This window comes from Octopus sinensis, linkage group LG18, assembly GCF_006345805.1.
Source record: "Octopus sinensis linkage group LG18, ASM634580v1, whole genome shotgun sequence".
Taxonomy (NCBI): domain Eukaryota; kingdom Metazoa; phylum Mollusca; class Cephalopoda; order Octopoda; family Octopodidae; genus Octopus; species Octopus sinensis.
The window spans coordinates 31,257,648-31,275,473 of record NC_043014.1 but is presented as its reverse complement, the minus strand read 5'-3'; the positions used below and the strand labels follow the sequence as shown (position 1 = coordinate 31,275,473).

The 17,826-nt window shown below is 38.9% G+C and overlaps 1 protein-coding gene across 2 annotated transcripts; it reads left to right on the top strand.

The window, feature by feature from the left end:
- The first annotated feature begins 4,086 nt into the window (after positions 1–4,086).
- Positions 4,087–14,381, top strand: LOC115221815 (glyoxylate reductase/hydroxypyruvate reductase-like). 2 transcript variants are annotated; one of them, XM_036510848.1, is made up of 5 exons: positions 4,087–4,168; positions 4,829–4,960; positions 6,425–6,599; positions 12,760–12,938; positions 13,959–14,381. In XM_036510848.1, exons 1-5 carry the CDS (start codon positions 4,102–4,104, stop codon positions 14,210–14,212), a joined length of 807 nt encoding a protein of 268 aa, XP_036366741.1. In that variant the 5' UTR covers positions 4,087–4,101; the 3' UTR covers positions 14,213–14,381. The 2 variants fall into 2 exon arrangements, with proteins under 2 accessions (XP_036366741.1, XP_029647907.1); XM_029792047.2 differs by lacking the exon at positions 4,087–4,168 and having other exon boundaries at positions 4,549–4,960.
- The last annotated feature ends 3,445 nt before the right edge of the window (positions 14,382–17,826 follow it).

Genomic DNA, 17,826 nt, shown 5'->3' with positions numbered 1-17,826 from the left:
CTCGGCCTTGGTGTTGCAAGAAAAACGGTTGGTGTCTTTCTGAACTGTTCCCCACACATGCTAAACCATGGGATTACAATCGGGGGATTGGAAGTTCCTTCTCGAGTCATCCCTGGTTTCCCGGTTTCCTTGGCGTATAGGTTCCCCAACTGGACGGGACGCCGGTCCGTCGCAGGGGAGCTGCAAGATGCAGGCGTTAAGAGTGAGAGAAAGTTGTGGCGAAAGAGTCAGCAGAATTTCGTCATTCCCTTCTGCCGAAGCATAAACACACACATCGCCCGGTCTGAGATTAAAACCCGCAATCCCTCGACCGCGAGTCCGCCGCTCTAACCACTAGGCCATGTGCCTCCACTAGTGGGGGGAGGCCAGAAATTGAGGTTGGTGAAGTCATAGAAATTCTCTGACAACCATTTATGACTCTATTTGGAGATACGAAAATCCTGAAATTGACTTATCTAAGTGGTGAGACGATTTAGCGTCTATTTCTCAGCATATAGGCCAGTGAATGAGAGTAAAAGGGAAAAGTAACTAAAGCACAATATAAAACTCAAGAAGAATATAGAGCAAAACTTGAGCAATAAAGTACCGTAAATCCTCGAGTATAATCCGCATTTTTTCCCAAATTTTAATACTCAAAATCTCCAGTGCGTACTATATACGAGGTTAAAAATGAAAAATATTTTCTAAGCAATGTCCGAGTCTCTATTTGCTGTCCGGCAATGTTTATTCAGATGCATTTTGTGATGTCGGGCGCGAAAGTACCTGAAAGCAACGAAGTCATAAAAGAATCATCCATAACTTGCAGTAAGCAACATTATTAAAATAAAAGTATTCAGAACACAGAATAACATGTAACAAAAACAATTTGCAAACATATTTACATTCCCATATAACAGTTAAGAACATCACCATTATTGTATTACGCATGCGCGGAAGTGTTTGTTTGACTAGGTGCTGCTGGCTTATTTACACACGACTCAAGTTAGAGAAGGGGTGCGTATTATACACAAGGTTTAGGTTTTTCAGAGGTACAGCCCCCTAAAAATCCCCTACGTATTATACTCAAGGGCGGACTATACTCGAGGATTTACGGTATTAAGAATTATTGAAAGGAGGTGAAATAAATCCCATTGTTTTTTATGTGTTCTAAAAATTAAAAGGAATCATTTACTTACACTGAATTATTTTCCTTGACATTGCCAATAAGAGTGCCATACCAAAATTTGCAGCAGCTCCTCCATCTTGGATGCTATGACCAATCCTAATGCCCATTCAGTGTCAACACTATCGAAACCAATGCCAAAGAAGGAAATAATTTTAAGGTTTACTAACTTCTCAAGTAATTCAAGGAATTCATGGTTACTGTTTAGGTCCGAATGTACATACAAGCCAACAACCTTCTCACAGAATGAAGGATTTTGTTCCAGTTCTTTGAGAGTCACCACATTTTGTTTACGGAATACAACATTGAAGAAGAAGCTCTTAAAATCAGGCAATTTTTCATAAAGATGTCCACAAAAATTCACTACCAAAGCCATGGTATTGCTGTTATTGAGAATGAAAAATATTTCACAGACAGTTGAAACGGTTGAACGAATAAGAAACTACATATAATATAGGACCAATTATTTTCCATATTAAATATTTTCTGTCATACAAAATTAATAGACGTTCTATTGGGAAGTAATCTACGCTGCCTGACTTTCCTCATAGCTTCCTTTGAAATAGAATATAATTTCACCATTTCTTATTTTGTTTAAACCATAAAGACAGAAATAAAAAATTATCTACGATGTATATTAATTTTTGAAATATACTTTTTTTTTATCTTTCAGGAATGCAGACGTGACGTTACATATTAACAATGTTTTATATTGTCATCCTTCCCTTTTATAATTACTCTAGTATATCCATGCCTCACCAGTTAACATATTTTGACACAAGTGAAATATGACACCAAGATTTACACAATCTGTATTAGATAAAATATATCTCTTTACTGACTGGAAAGTAATCGTATAATTTGTCATGCAATATCTGCAAATGCTAGAATCACACACACACACACATTGTCTGATATAATTTTTACGCAACCCTTACAAAATTATCGTCAGTCAACTTTAAAGAAAAAAATAATACTGACCCAATCACTAATCCGGTATCGTTGAAACCGGGAGAATACCGAATTAGTCATTTCGCCTGATTATCGATTGATTAAGTATGGTAGGCTATGTTAGGTAAAATACCCTGTAAATCAGTACAAGTTGGTTAATAAGGGAAAGGATAACATCAATTTTAGTGAAATTTTAATGAAATCAAATGAAGTTGAATGAAATTTTAATAAAACTCAGGTAAAATGAGTGATAAAGTACTGGTACACTAATTCTGTTGACGTACACAAAGATCGTCACTGAGGTGAGGGGATATCAAGATTGGCATCCTCTTGAGGTGAAGGGCTGTCAGGACCCCCATCTTCATTATCTTGTAAGGTGAGTGAAATATCAAGAACTGGTGATGACAGTGACAGCACATCTAGGCAAGATGATGTTGAAGACACTAGATTTTCAAATGATGACTCCTCTGTTATACGCTTTCTAGCTATTTTTTAAACATATCTTGCAAGCTAAGCTGTTTCGTATATTTTGGCGTTTCTTTGATCAGTTTATCTTGCAGCATATAAATGTTCAATATTTCTTGCTCACTTATAAAACTGCATCGATCTAGACCTTTTAGCAGTTCACCTGTTATCTGAATTAACCGATCAATAGAAACTCTTTCGCTTACATCTTCCTCATTTTCATCACTGCTTTCTCCTTCACTGTCTTGCTATTGTGGATTTACAACCGTCTGCACAATTTCTTGGTCAGAATAATAATAAACAACGGCTGCGTTTTCATTTGATCGCTTTTCACCACATACGCACGAAATTTTAACCCATGTCGCTCCTTAAAACGCTGCAGCCAGCCTTCTCTCTAATCGCACTTGTATTCCAGTCCGGGTTCCTTCACAAGATCACCCGACGACTCGACACCGTCATTTTCACGCATTCTAAACCACTTCTTTTTTGCAACCGAAGGATCGTTTATATGGTTATTCGATCTGCTAGAAACGACAGACAAATTTCCCTGAAACTATCCTCTATCATATTCAAAAATGAAAGAATACATATAAGATAATGTGACTTCTGGTTCGTGGTGTTAATTTAAAAAAAGCCATTTTGACGGTGTTGTATAAAGTCTCCCTTGGTTTTACTACGGGATTTTGCATACCATTATATAATGTATGTTGCGCGTTCACTCGTGGAAATAATGCAAGAAACGAACTTTAAAAACAACAGCGAGACTTTATTCCTCCATTAAATAGTACAGGGGACAAAATAAAGATATCGCGAATTCTGGTGGTTGTATAGTTCAGCCATCGTTTAGATAATTCAGCTGTGATCGTAGTTGGTTACACGTGTTCCGTTATATTAATGTTGTTCAGGTGAATAACGGCAAGAAAGTAACATGCCTCGCCTTCTTGAAAATCGGTCACCCCTCTGCATATAGATGATTTGTTAGACTTATATTGTAGGGATGAGATGAGCTGGAAGGAAAAGGCAATGACATCAACGGTCAAGGGGCCTGACCGAAAAATGAAGCGGGAAGAGGAAGTGAGGGAAGCAAGACCAGGATCGTCCTCTTTCGGCCTGCTGCAGTCGCCGTGAACGGACGTCAGTGGAGCGAGCCAGCGGGATTGGTAGTAGCAGCTGCTAACGTTAGGTGATACGGATAGGGCACGTTTGGACTTAGCACAGCTGGACAGCCAACAACGAGAGGTAGGTGAACCGTATCTTATTTCCCTGCATCACAATTCTCTCATCCTACAAGCTATTTCGGCTCTCGTGTATAAATACATTTTCCCATTGCTGTTGTCTCCTTCCACGAGATGACAGTGAAGATAAGAATCGGCAGTGATGCCATCACACCTTTCTATGGTGAAGGAGATGTAGTCGCCTGGATCCGTAAGATCAAGGTGGTAGCCAGGCTACAAGGCATCGATGATGTAGTAGGTCTCGTGGCTCTGTACCGGGAAGGAAGCGCGTTGGCGCTGTACCTAGAAATGGACGAGGAAGACCAACTGAGCGCGGCGAAGATCGAGCAGCGCTTGAGGGAGGCCTATACAGAGGGTACGTACGCCGCGTTTCCTAAGCATGAAACTTTTGTAAGGGATGTGTAAATTTCCAGTCAGCAAAGAGATATATTTTTATCTAATAGACACGATAAAAGTTCGTGTTACATGTCACCTGTGTTAAAATATATTAACTGATGAGGCATGGATATACTAGGGAAAGATGATAGAATATAAAACATCGTTAATATGTAACATCACGATTCGAATTCCAAAGATAAAGGTGTATATTTCAACAAACTTTAAAATATTCTCTTTCAAAAGAAGCTATTAACACTCTACGGGGCTCTCCTTTATGGAATGTCTATTAATTTTTTGTGACAGAAAAGATTAATATAGAAAATAATTAGTTCTTTATTACTCGCAGTTTCTTATTCATATTAACATTTCAGTAGCTTGCGAAATAACAGTAATATCATGGCTTTGGTAGTGAATTTTAGTGAACATTTTTATGATATGCCTGATTTTAAGAGATTTTTCTCCAATGTTGTATTCCGTAAACAAAATATGGTGACTCTCAAAGAACTGGAACAAAATCCTTCACTCTGTGAGAAGGTTGTTGGCTTGTATGTACAATCGGGCCTAAATAATAACCAAAAATTCCGTGGATTACTTGAGAAGTTAGTAAATCTTAGAATTATTTGCTTTTTCGGTATAGGTTTTGATGACGTTGACATTAAATGGGCTAAATCGCGTGGCATTAGGATTGGTCATAGCATCCAAGATGGAAGAGCTGCCGCAAATTTTGGTATGGCACTATTATTGGCAATGTCAAGGAAAATAGTTCAGTGTAAGTAAAATTATTCCTTTTACTTTTTAGAACACATAAAAAACGGTGGGATTTATTTCACCTCCTTTCAGGAATTTCTTTTTTTTTTTTTGTTCAAAGTCTTGCTCTATAATTTCTTGAGTTCTATTTTGTCTTTTAGTTATTCTTATCCTTTTTTAGCTTGTGGAGGCGCGTGGTTTAGTGATTAGGGTGTCAGCATCATGATCGTAAGATTGTGGTTTCGATTCCTGGACCGTGCAACGCGTTGTGTTCTTGAGCAAAACACTTCATTTCACATTGCTCCAGTCCACTCAGCTGGCATAAAGGAGTCCAGCTGGGGAACACACACACCATTGAAACTGGGAAACCGGGCCCATGAACCTGGCTAGGCTTTAAAAAATAGGCGCATTTATTTATTTTTATCCTTTTAACTTAATTTTCTCTTTCCTTATTCTCACAGACTTACATCATTATTTCTTCTCCCCACTCTCTCTCACGTGCGCATACACACACATACACGCAGACACGCGCGCACGCGCATACACAATCATTTTCCCATCTTTAAGTCTCATCAAAATGTACCTTCATGTAATTATTTGGTATTATTTGATTCATTCACTCGCACGATTTTCACTAAGAAAAAAACTCGGATTTTTTGCACAACGTTTCGTCCCTTTGATGTAGGAACCTGGGTTCTCGAGTATTTTCCATGCAATCGAATATGGTATCCCTTCGTCTCTTATTTGCAAGATATGTTTGGCCAGCGATGTCACGTATCTCCTTTCCGGGACTGTGAAGGAGGACAAATGATTGGAAAGACGCTGTTTAATAGAATACCCAGTGCATCCCACGAGAACCCAGACCCCTACATTAAGGGGACGAAAAGGTTGCAAGTTATGCATTGCCGAACACACGAGAATCCTAAAAGACTCGGTCGTGCCGGGAGCATCCTGAACTACAGGACGGAGATATTCGGGCCATGCCTGTACACCACATTTGATTCCTCCTACGCCCTCTGTTGAACATGCACACTGACGTTACACATCCAGCGAAGCATACTGGCTTCATTTCTTTCAAGCTTACGCCTAATCTTATTCTCACAACTACGATCTCCGAGCATCCACCTCCACTACAAACTTGGTCACCTAGATATCTACTACCTCTGGCAGTTGATGGAGTCTATTTTCTGCACATTTTCAGTGATTGTTGTACCTATACAGTTTCCCTGTTAACCATCCTGGTGTTGCTGCATCTTTTAAGCGTCCAAAGCTTACACTGGGTGCATCTTATGCAGTTTTTACCTACACCTTTTCTACAGATTGAGCAGGGTCATCTACCTGAAGAGATTTTTGATTTGTCTACCTTCCTACTTACTAAGACTTTGGTTTTTGCTAGGTTAACTCAAAGGCCCTTTGATTCTAGACCTTGCTTCCATATCTAGAACATCTTATATATAAGTATCTACGTATTTATATCTTTATACAGGTGCCGAATATTTTCCGAAGACATTGAAAACAAGTTTGTATCCACCAGAACTTTTGGCACATGACATCACAGGAAATTCGATTGGAATAATTGGAATGGGAACCATTGGCTACAAGCTGGCAATCAGAGCTCATGCTTTTGAAATGAAGGTGTTGTATCATCAAAGAAGGCAAAGGTGAGTGTTTCAAGTATATTTGTGTATGGGACATTATGACAAGTGAAATAAGTGAATTGAAGGATAATGCATGGATTTTTTTATACTTTCTGAGTGTGGCGGAACAAGAGGAGCCCATGACTCACCTTTGTAGGCTCTCGAAGACTGGTTAGGTAGATGCTGTTTGTGTTCTGTTCAAACTGTTGTGGGAAAGATATGAATGGAGAGGAGATTCCAGATAGCCAATATTCTGTGGATGAAGACGTGGAAATCCTGGTTAGTGCAGGGAAAGAGAAGGGATTTAATAAAGGTGACAATAGGTGGGGATACAAATGGTACAGGGATGGGCAGTGTGGATGGGGCTACGAGACCAGCCAGCTCCGAAAATCAGGGGCTATTATAGGGGCGATAGAAACGAGAGAGGGATTAAATATGACGGTCAACGTCATTGTTAACGGATGTCTCTACAATCTTAGAAATGTTAGAATTGGTAGCAATGAGACAACAAAAGCTGGCCGATCCTTAGGGTCCCTTTCTTTGAATGGATAACACTGAAGCATGCCTGCAAATGAGAGTGAGATATTAAAGAGTTTGGTGAAAGCAAGAGAAAGTTTTGGGACGCATTGTTTGAGTGTAATACAAGGTACATCATAATGTTATTCTTTTATCTGTGGGAGTCTAGCCAATTCCTGATCAAGCAGACCTATGATGGTAGGAGGTATTTCAAGTGAGATTTGTCATTTTTTAGCAGATCGCATAGTTTTGTAAAGGCTCTCTTATAGATGGCCCTCTCTGCTCCACATAACTTCTTGATGAAAGGACCTCTAAAATCTTTCAGACAAGATAAACTTGGATGGCATGGGAAAATCAATCACATATACTATATACGGTGGCTGTCCACTCGTGACCCAGGAAGACCGTCACTGACCACTAAGAAAATGTACAGTCTAACAAAATTGTACTTTACACTTGCTGATCCGCTTGGGACTAATGAGACCAGCTCTTGATAGACGTACACGTCTGCAGACACTGCAGACGAAACTTTACCCATTCACTCCACTGGTAGTGTGTTTTCTAGCAGTTTGCTTAAGTTCAGCATTCAAGATGTGTGTTTCTTCAAAAATTTTCATTCCTTCCTTTTCTAGTTTCTTTCACTGGTGGCGATGACAAGCATTGCTTTGCCTGTTGACTTTCCATATATTACAAGCCTTCAACAAGGATTTTATACAATCCTTGAACCGTAGTCTCAGCATCTGTTTAGGGATCCTCTAATCATTCATCTGAACAAGGTGTCCAGTCTAACTTAATCGACGCATGTTTATATTTACGAAGTTATTTCGTGTTAAAGTTGTCGAATTTCGGTAATTTCAACCAATCAATGACGTGTATTCAGCTGAATAAAATTACTGTTGTTGTTTGTCAACAACAACTTCCAGCGGTGTATATTTCGTTTGTCGCTGTTATTTATGACATCGTGCGTACGTTTGTACTGGTTTTAGCTTTAATGTTTTAGTGTTAGAGTTACGGAAAAAAATGAAAAATGAAGAAATTGGAGAGGGGGGCAAAAAAGTCTTTCCGAAATTAGTAGATGAAAAACAGAGAAAAATAACTAAAAGCAGTAGAAATGCACGAACGATTGTGATGGTGCCATGAAGTAAACATGCTTCAGATACACTCGTTTATTCATACAAATGTAACTGAGATGAAATATGTCATAAATAACAGTGACAAACGAAATATACACTGCTGGAAGTTGTTGTTGACAAACAACAGCAGTAATTTTATTCAGCTAAATACACGTCATTGAATGGTTGAAATTATCAAAATACGACAACTTTAACACGAAATAACTTCGTAAATATAAACTTCGCAAAAACGCTAAGAGTAAAATATGTTTCATATGACACATTCTACCAGTATACGAAGTTTGAAAGTGTTTAGTTACAAAAAAATTATTTTCTAAATCTGCCGGTCAAAAGGTAAAGATCCAATTTCTGAAGTGTTTTGCATATTTTTAATGTACCGCTGATAAATTGTAGTTGGGGAAGGCAACATTCCAACAAATCGCGACATTCGGGTTTTAATGGCGTTGTATAAAATTTCTCCGACTTTAACTATGGAATCTAGTATACCATTATATAATATATGTTGCGTGTTCACTCGTGGGTATAATGCAAGAAACAAACTTTAAAAATAACAGCGAGACTCTATTCGTCCGTTAAACAGTACAGTGAACGAAATAAAAACATCACGAATTCTGATAGTAATATGGTTTATTCATTGTCTGGATAATTCAGCTCTGATCGTCGTTGGTTACTTGTGCTCCATTATATTAATGTTGTACTGATGAATAACGGTAGGAAGATATCATGACTTGCCTTCTTGAAATTCGCTCACCCCTCTCCTCATAGATGGTTTGTTAGATCCATTTATAGAAGGAGGATGTGCTCCAGCGCACATTCAGATTATTGTTTGTGAATGTATTACGCGTAACGTGATTGGATCGACGATCAGAGCTGAATTATCCAGACAATGTTTTCATTTTGTTCACTGTACTGTTTAACGGACGAAGTCGAGGATTCACTTACATACTTACATGTATCGACCGCTTTTCACGTTGGCCTGAAGTCATCCCTCTAGTCGATATCAGTGACGCATGCCCTCATATCAGGTTGGATTTCACGTTTTGGTGTTCAATTAAAGATTGCTACTGAATGCGGGAGGCAATTCGAATACCAGCTTTTCCAACAACTTTCAAGCATCTTAGAAGTTTGCCATATCCGGACGACTAGTTATCATCCAGTCCCGAATGGCATGGTGGAACGGCTCCACCGTCAATTAAAGGCGTCATTGCGTGCCGATTCTGATCTTCATCGATGGAGCGAATACCTGCCTGTTGTTCTATTGGGTTGTCGCTCATCAGTGAAAGAGGATTTAGGATACTCCCCTGCTGAGCTTCTCTACGCTTCACCATTATCTCGACCAGGTCAGATGTTGGCATCTGTGGACTTATCAGTTCAAGATCCTGCGTCTTAGGTACATAGACTGCAAACTTACTCCGCGGATCTTCCACCGATGTCTTCTTGACATCAGACTGTTCTTGCTGCAGTTATAGCAGACATTGCTACTTAGACTCATGTGTTCCTTAGGGATAACTGTGAGTGGTCCTCTCACAAAACCATATATAGGGCCCTATCGTGTCCTTGCACAAACACACAAACTCCTCACCATAGACATTCATGGTAGAAAAGAAACAGTGTCTATCGACAGAATGAAGCGCGCTTTCTCTGAGGCCCTCACTCTAGAGCCAAACATTCCCCTCCAATACAAACCGCAACAAACTACAAGTACTGCACCCATGCAATCACCACCTTCAAAAGCGCATACACCTTTCCCTTCATCAACACTCGTCACGAGGACTCGTAGTTGTCGTCGTGTACACTGGCCAAAAAAACTGTGCAAGATTGTGTGTATTTAAGCTTCTTTTCATGCATCAACTTTTGAATTGTCTTGTTGTCCCACTTCGCAAGTGCATTCATTTTATTCTTTGAAATTATGTTGCTATATTTTCTGCTTAGTAGCAAACACTTGTACCTTAGCTCGCCTTTCTTTCCAGTCCTCCACCACAGAGTGTTAACTTTTTCGACTGGTCGTCGAAAGGGGGAGTATCTGTAAAGAACCCTACTGGAGAGAAAGGGAAATGAACGAGAGTTACATTTCCTACTTCGCTACAACATGTTCTGAAAGATGTTGCAACTTCCAGTAGGAATGCCTACAGGTGGCATTACCGTCGGTTGATATAAAAAGCGAAGTACCGCGAAGTTCTCTCTCTTCTTCTTCTTGCCTGGCTTTCTCTGGCACATTAGCTCTTCGCCTGACCGCTCGACATGTGTGGTCACATACAGCTAACCTGATGTTTCGGACTTGCAACGGCGAGTTCTATATTAGCAGCATTTGGATCTTTTCGCTTTGACCGGCAGATTTTTAAAATAATTTCTTCTTTTATGGCAAAAGCGCAGTGGTTTATTTTTATTAGACCTGCAAATATCAACACGAAACGAAAAAGATAATTACAGAGATGTATTTGCAAGGCGAGTGTTTTGATCTGAAACGATTAGAGCGTTGAAGGCACATGTTAGCCATCCAGGAACACATACTAATAAAATGTTTGAGAGGTATTTCTGTATGGATATAATCGAAAAAAATAATAATAAAAATTAGAATACAGTTATTTCCCTTGGATGAAGTTGGCTGGAAGTTACTTCCCTTCAACAATAAATTTTGATTGAGGTAAACTCTTTTTAAACAGTTTTCAAAAGATTAAGGCGACGAGCTGGCAGAAACGTTAACACGCCGAGCGAAATGCGTAGCCGTATTTCGTCTGCCGTTACGTTCTGAGTTCAAATTCAGCCGAGGTCGACTTTGCCTTTCATCCTTTCGGGGTCGATAAATTAAGTACCAGTTACGCACTGGGATCGATGTAATTGACTTAAGCCCTTTGTCTGTCCTTGTTTGTTAAGCTCCTTGTGGGTAATAAAGAAATAAGTTTTCAAAAGATTACCAACAAAATGATTTAACAGAAATAAAATTCGAATTGCTTGTTTTCTTTTTTCATTCTTATAAACTTTATAAGTACTGTAGTAAAATGCAATAAAGCGTTTCCCTCTTGATCCATTGCATTTAACTGCGCTTTGAGCAGCCAATGCTGAGCTCTAACCGACCACAAGGAAACATACATAGGAACTAATAACATATACTTGCGCTTATCGCGATTTTCTCCTAAGTAGGAAGCTTTAAATTATTTTTTAGTTCATTAGCACTTTTTGCTTTATAAAAACACAAATTAAATGTTTTAGAGCCACATCCGAGCGTTATTGTTGCCAGAACGGCTAACTGCCTTCCGTACCGGTGACATGTAAAAGACACCATTCGAGCATGATCGTTACCAGCGTCGCCTTACTGGCACCTGTGCCGGTGGTATGTGTAAAAAAATTCGAGCGAGGTCGTTGCCAGTACCACCTGACTGGCCCCCGTACCGGTGGCACGTAAAAAGCACCCACTACACTCTAGTAGCGGTTGGCGTTAGGAAGGGCATCCAGCTGTAGAAACTGTTCCAGATCAAGATTGGAGCCTGGTGCAGCCATCTGGTTTGCCAGCCCTCAGTCAAAATCGTCCAACCCATGCTAGCATAGAAAGCGGACGTTAAACGATGATGATGATGATGAGTTAGTTATTTGGTTTCACGGTCCAATATTGGACCTTACTAGCCAGAACGGTCACAGACAGAAAACGTTTGAACATGAGGGTGTTCAGAATAACCGGAAGCTGAACAACAACAATTATAGAAATTTATGGGTAAAAACACCCAAACGATGCTTGTCATTCTTTCAGTCTGTTATAAAAAACAACAAATATAAAATTAAAATAGTTTCTTCTGTATCAGCCTCGATGAATATAAGGTTAAGATCATGAACTAGTGACTACATGACTGAGTTCAAACTACTCAGTTATTAAGCAATTGTTTAATCTCAGGTCAGCTCTAGTTCTGTAGACATCAGAACTAAAATAGTCCATCTCTTATTCAGAGAGTGTGTTGACAACTACATTATTTAATCTGTCCTTTCCTTTTTTAAGATACTACAATGACAGAAATTTGGCTGTAGTTCATAACAGACCAAGCAATTACACATAAGCTCTCTGCCGTTCAAGAATTTGGACCTGGAGATCTCCATTTCCAGTGACTTCGAGGGCCACCTCCCAGTGGTGTCGGACGTCAACGAAGAGCCTTCGACTACAAGACGACGACCAAAGTTTTTTTTTTCCAAGGTCTGGGGTCTCCTGTCCCTAAGCCCTAGACCATCACCTAATCACCCTTACCCGTCTTGTTGATTAACAACAACAACAACACAGGATCTCTTGGTCGCATTGTTTCACATTATTGAAGTATGTGCTTATGCAAGAATTGTATCTTTGATTGAACTGTCTGCCTACTTGACAACACATGTTCCATATCTGAATGTTACCTGAGTCTTTGCACTGGAAAGTGCTCCTAACTGCAAACACCACTCTTATTCCAGCAGTAAATCCATCATCAATTATAATATCAAAATTAGATGCAAAATGATAAGAACAAAATATTATACTTCAAACACACATTCCAGAGACTCAGTTTCTTTTACAGGTCCGAAGAAGAAGAAGCAAAAGTGGATGCGCAGTTTTATAGTAGCTTGATGGACATGTTACCATTGTGTGATTATGTTGTGATTACCTGTACTTTGACACCACAAACGTATCATTTTATTAGTCACAAGGAACTGGAGGCAATGAAAAAGACAGCAACGTTAATCAATATTGCCAGAGGTAGGTACTTTAATTTCTTGTCACTAATAGTTATGGATGTATGACAAACGAAAATAGACAAGTAATAAAACGTCTGATTTGATATTGGAACTTGAAGATATGAGGTGACGATCTTTGAAGAGAAGGAATGGTAGGATTGTGAAGAATTTAATGATATTGGACAGGCAGTTAAAGGGTTAATTACTGGTATATAGTTATAGGAAGTCTCAAGGATTTCATTTCTTGGTTTCTTTAACACTGAATTAGAGAACACAGAATGAAATGACCTAATGAGAAATATTGACCTGCCTTAATACTAATGTTTTACTGTCCCTTACTACTTTTGTAACTAGGCATAGTATTAGATCCACATGATCCTCTCATCTCTTCAATACCCTCTCTCTTATTCACTGAATCATTCCATATGAGTAGTTGCACCCTGTCAGAACTTAATTCCTACTTCTACCACATCTATCAACCTATCCTTCTCTCCAACAACACAAAGTGACTATTACACTGAAGCTCAAAGTTATTCATATGCAGAACTGCAGGAACAAGTACATTGCACCAGTTAGTCTGTTTTAAATGTTCAGTTTCTTTTTGAACAAACCTTATGTGTGCGTACATATATGTGCATATATACATATATACCAGGTTGAGTAAAAAGAATTTGTACTGGATTTTTGCAATTGTCTGATAATACACATTTAGACTTGCCCAAATGCATCAATAAGTTAACATTGGTATTTTTTTACCGTTGTTCCAATCATCTGAAATGGAACCATCAAAGCCTGATATTTGAGCAATTTTGCTATTCAACTTCTAAAAAGGATGTAAAGCAGCTGAAACTGCTCACGATATCAACAAAACATTTGGTGAGGAAATGACCAGTGAGTGGTCAGCTCGAAAATAGTTTAAATGATTTCACTGTGGAGACCTGAGCCTTGACGATCTTGAGCATAGTGGACACCCATCTATCATTGATTTTTCTATTTCTGTCGCTCTATCACTGCCTCTTTCCTTTTTATTCTTTCAATTTAGGAGATATCATTGACCAAAGTGCTCTTGTTGATGCACTGGAATCAAGAAGGATTGCAGGAGCTGCCCTGGACGTCACTACACCCGAACCCTTGCCAGTAGATCACAAGCTTTACAACTTCCCAAATGTTATCATTACACCACACTGTGCCACAAACACAGTTGCCATGAGGAAAGAAATTCGCGAGACAGCCTTCAGAAATATGGAGTTAGGTCTTCATGATGAACCTATGTTATCTGAAGTGATTCTAGACTAGAATGAGAGACATTTCCATCCGCTAGGAACACCTGCATAATGATGGTTTTTAAATCAGTAAAGAAGGAAGAGGAGGAGAGTATCAACAACAAAAAGAAGGCAACACTGGCAATGATAACATCAATAAAAATCTGTTAATCAGTGATAAAAATCTATTAATCATTAATAAAAATTAATAAACAATGAGTTTTTCCTTCGTTTTTGTTGCTTTTTCTTTGTAAATTTTTGAATAAATATATGTAAAAAGAACAAATTAAATCATAGTAGACAAATGCAGCAACTTTTAGGCAGAAAAGAGAAATCAGCTAACTTAAAGGACTTGAACAACATATGCATTTTTGTCAGAGGACTGAGATATGTAGCACATTGCTGTACTCAAGAAGGCCCACCCACCACAACAGAACTGAGATCCGAAAACCAAGGTGCCACATAAAAAGCACTGGTGTGGATGCTGGTGTCATGTAAAAAGCACTGGTGATGGTGCCACATAAAAAGCACCCACTAGGCTCTGTAAAATAGTTGGCATTAGGAAGGGCATCCAGCTGCAGAAACAAAACCAAAACAGCCTATGGAGCCTGGTGCAGCCCCTGGCCTCACCTGCTCTTGTCAAGCCATCCAGCCCATGCCAGCATGAAAAACAGACATTAAACATTGATGATGATGATGTACCTGCCATATACATTTAACTCCTGTTTTACTCAATAATGTTAACAGATGCATAATTATGTAATCAGTATTGCAGTCTTCCTAACTATATAAATAAGAACTATTATGAAGTACTTCTCACCAGCAACAGAGATTAATTAACTTTTCATTATTCCCACAGAGACTATATTTTCTGAATTTTTCAGAGCAAAATTTACAGCCAAAAAACATAGGTCAATTTATACTGCTGGCAACTTTGAAGGACTAAAATCTCTAAGTGAAATGCTGCAGGATTCAGGAAGATAGTGTTTGAATGTTTACACTACATGCTCAAACTACATATTACAGTAGCAGTGCTTAACATTCAACACCTTGTCAGTTCTGTAACGAGAAAGTAGTCACAACATATTATCTCATATTTGGCATGATGGCTCTTAGCGAGTAATTTTAGCCCCTATTTCAGCAATCATTGTTCTCTTGCATGTGTATGGTGGCATGATCAAATAGAAATCGACTCCAGTATGTAACTGGTACATATTTCAACAACTCTGAAAGGAAAAAGACAAAGTTAAATAATAACTGTTTCTAATTTAGGCACAAGGTCAGTAATTTTTAAAACGAGGAGTTTAACTGATATTATTAATCCCAGTATTTGACTGGTGCTCTATGTTATCAATTTTGAAAGGATGAAAGGCAAAGCTGACTACAGTGGGATTTGAACTCAGAATGTAAAGAATTAGTAGAAATACTGCAAGTCATGTATTCTGATGACCTAATACCCCTGCCAGCTCACTGCCCCTGGTTTCTGATTAAGAAACAAAGCCAGCAAATTTGAGAAGAAATAGTTAATACTATCAATTCCAGTACTTAACTGACACTTTATCAACAATAGCATCTTCATTATTTTGTTGCATTATTGTGAACCACATGACATATTCCAGAGGAGTCAGTGCCACCTCACTCATTTTAAAACACTTTGTTGGGTTTCATTGTTCCTTTTGAAGATGCTCCTTCTTTTTTAACCTCTTATATTTTCAGTGATGGTTTGTTCTTGGTTCTCCTGCTCATTGGCAGACAATAGGATTGTGCTGTGGATTGCTAGAGTCAAAAGATGTTTGTTCATCTGGTTACTGAACTCAATACAAAGTGATGCTCTTCACCATTTCCAAGCTATGACTGGAAACTGGGACCTACTGGTCTTGGTGCTGCCTCAGATACTTTCCACAGCTTTCCTTTCTCCTGTTTTTTCTATTTTGTTTTTTTTTAGTTCTTCAAGCCAAAAGGATTTACTCCCATAACTAAGCCCTTTACATCAGTTTTATGTCCTTTGTCTCAGTACCTTCAGTTGAGTATGACCTTATAGTTTTCAGGATTCATTAGTTCCACCAAATCCACACTGGTCCTTCCTGACCACCTCTTCTCATCCCAGCTCTAATTACCAGTCCATACTGTAATACAAAGGATGACAGCAATCACAAATTATCTTTTTTGTACACAATCCTAATTGTATTTCTCAGTCCTAAATACTGGGATACAAGAACCACAAGTGTATGGGCAAGTGTTCATTTAAGCTTATGACTCAAGGGTTAGAGCATCGGGTTCACAATCATGAGGTAGTGAGTTCAGTTCCTGGACCAGGTTGTGTGTTTGTGTACTTCAGCAAAACATTTTTTTCCATGTTCATCTGTAGAAATGAGTTTCAACATCACTGGTACCAAGTGTATTGGCCTTTGCTTTTCCCTTGGATAACATCAGTGGCATGGAGAGGGGAGATTGGTATGCATGGATGATTGCTGGTCTTCCATAAAACAACCTTGCCCAGACTTGTGCATCAGGGGGCAACTTTCTAGGTGCAATCCTATGATCATTCATAACCAAAGGAGGTCTTATGTTTGAACTAAGTACTTAGCCTTTTAAACACTTCAACCATACCCATAAGCCTTACTTTGTTCAATCAAGAGATTTTCTCTTAGATATTTTGAGTATTTCTTCTAGGTAGTGTTTGGAAGAAAGGTGAAAACACTGCCACCCTTCACAAAGTACATACCTGTAAGATTTTGCTTGTCCTTAGATTAGATCCTGGTTTCACAAAATTGTCCCAGCCAACCCCTCCTCCCACTGAGAACTTTGCCAAAACTACAAATTTGGTCTATAACAACAAAACTGGCTTCTACAGTACTACTACAAATCCATCATCAGCCATGCCTGCACCTATGTTAATTGCATTTATGTTAATTTCCAATTAACATAAATACAGGCATGACTGTATGGTTAAGAAGTTTGCTTCCCAACCACTGAAAGTGGTTGCAACTCAGCATTTGGTGCCAAAATTAGATGGCTGTGTGATAAGAAGCTTGCTTCCTACCCACATGGTTCCAGGTTGTCCCACTGCATGGCACCTTGGACAGGTCTCTTCTACAATAGCCTCGGGCTGATCAAGAGCTTTATTAGTAGATTCAGCAGACGGAAACTGAAAGAAGCTCATCATACGTGTGTGTATGTGTTTGTCTCCCACCACCGCTGGACAACTGGTGTTGGTGTGTTTTCTTCCCCGTACTTTAGAGGTTCTGCAAAAAAAGGTCGATAGAATAAGTACCAGGCTTTAAAAAAAATACTAAGGTTGATTCATTCGACTAAAAACTCTTCAATGCGGTGCCCTAGCATGTCTGCAGTCTCATGGCTGAAACAAGTAAAAGATACACTTGATTTTATTTGCTTTTAAGAGCTTCATGTGAGTATAAGAACAGAATAAATACACATTTCGAAATTTTTATATTAATCACCTATGTAATTGCTCGTGGCAAATGTTACATTATCTGACCAGTATCTAGTGAACTCACATTGCATTTGTTCTCCGACAGTAAACAGGTCTGATATTCTTGAGCTACAAGTTGATAATGTGAAAGTCGCTCATAAGAATCAAAGGTCGGTCAGCTCTCTTAAACAGTTGAACGGCGAACATAAATTGGT

Excerpts from the sequence above, each read along its gene's own strand:
- LOC115221815 (XM_029792047.2), top strand. The coding sequence starts at position 4,588 with ATGGCTTTGGTAGTGAATTTTAGTGAACATTTTTATGATATGCCTGAT. Across the intron at positions 4,961-6,424 it reads GTCAAGGAAAATAGTTCAGT|GTGCCGAATATTTTCCGAAG; the intron begins GTAAGTAAAATT and ends ATCTTTATACAG. Across the intron at positions 6,600-12,759 it reads TATCATCAAAGAAGGCAAAG|GTCCGAAGAAGAAGAAGCAA; the intron begins GTGAGTGTTTCA and ends TTTCTTTTACAG.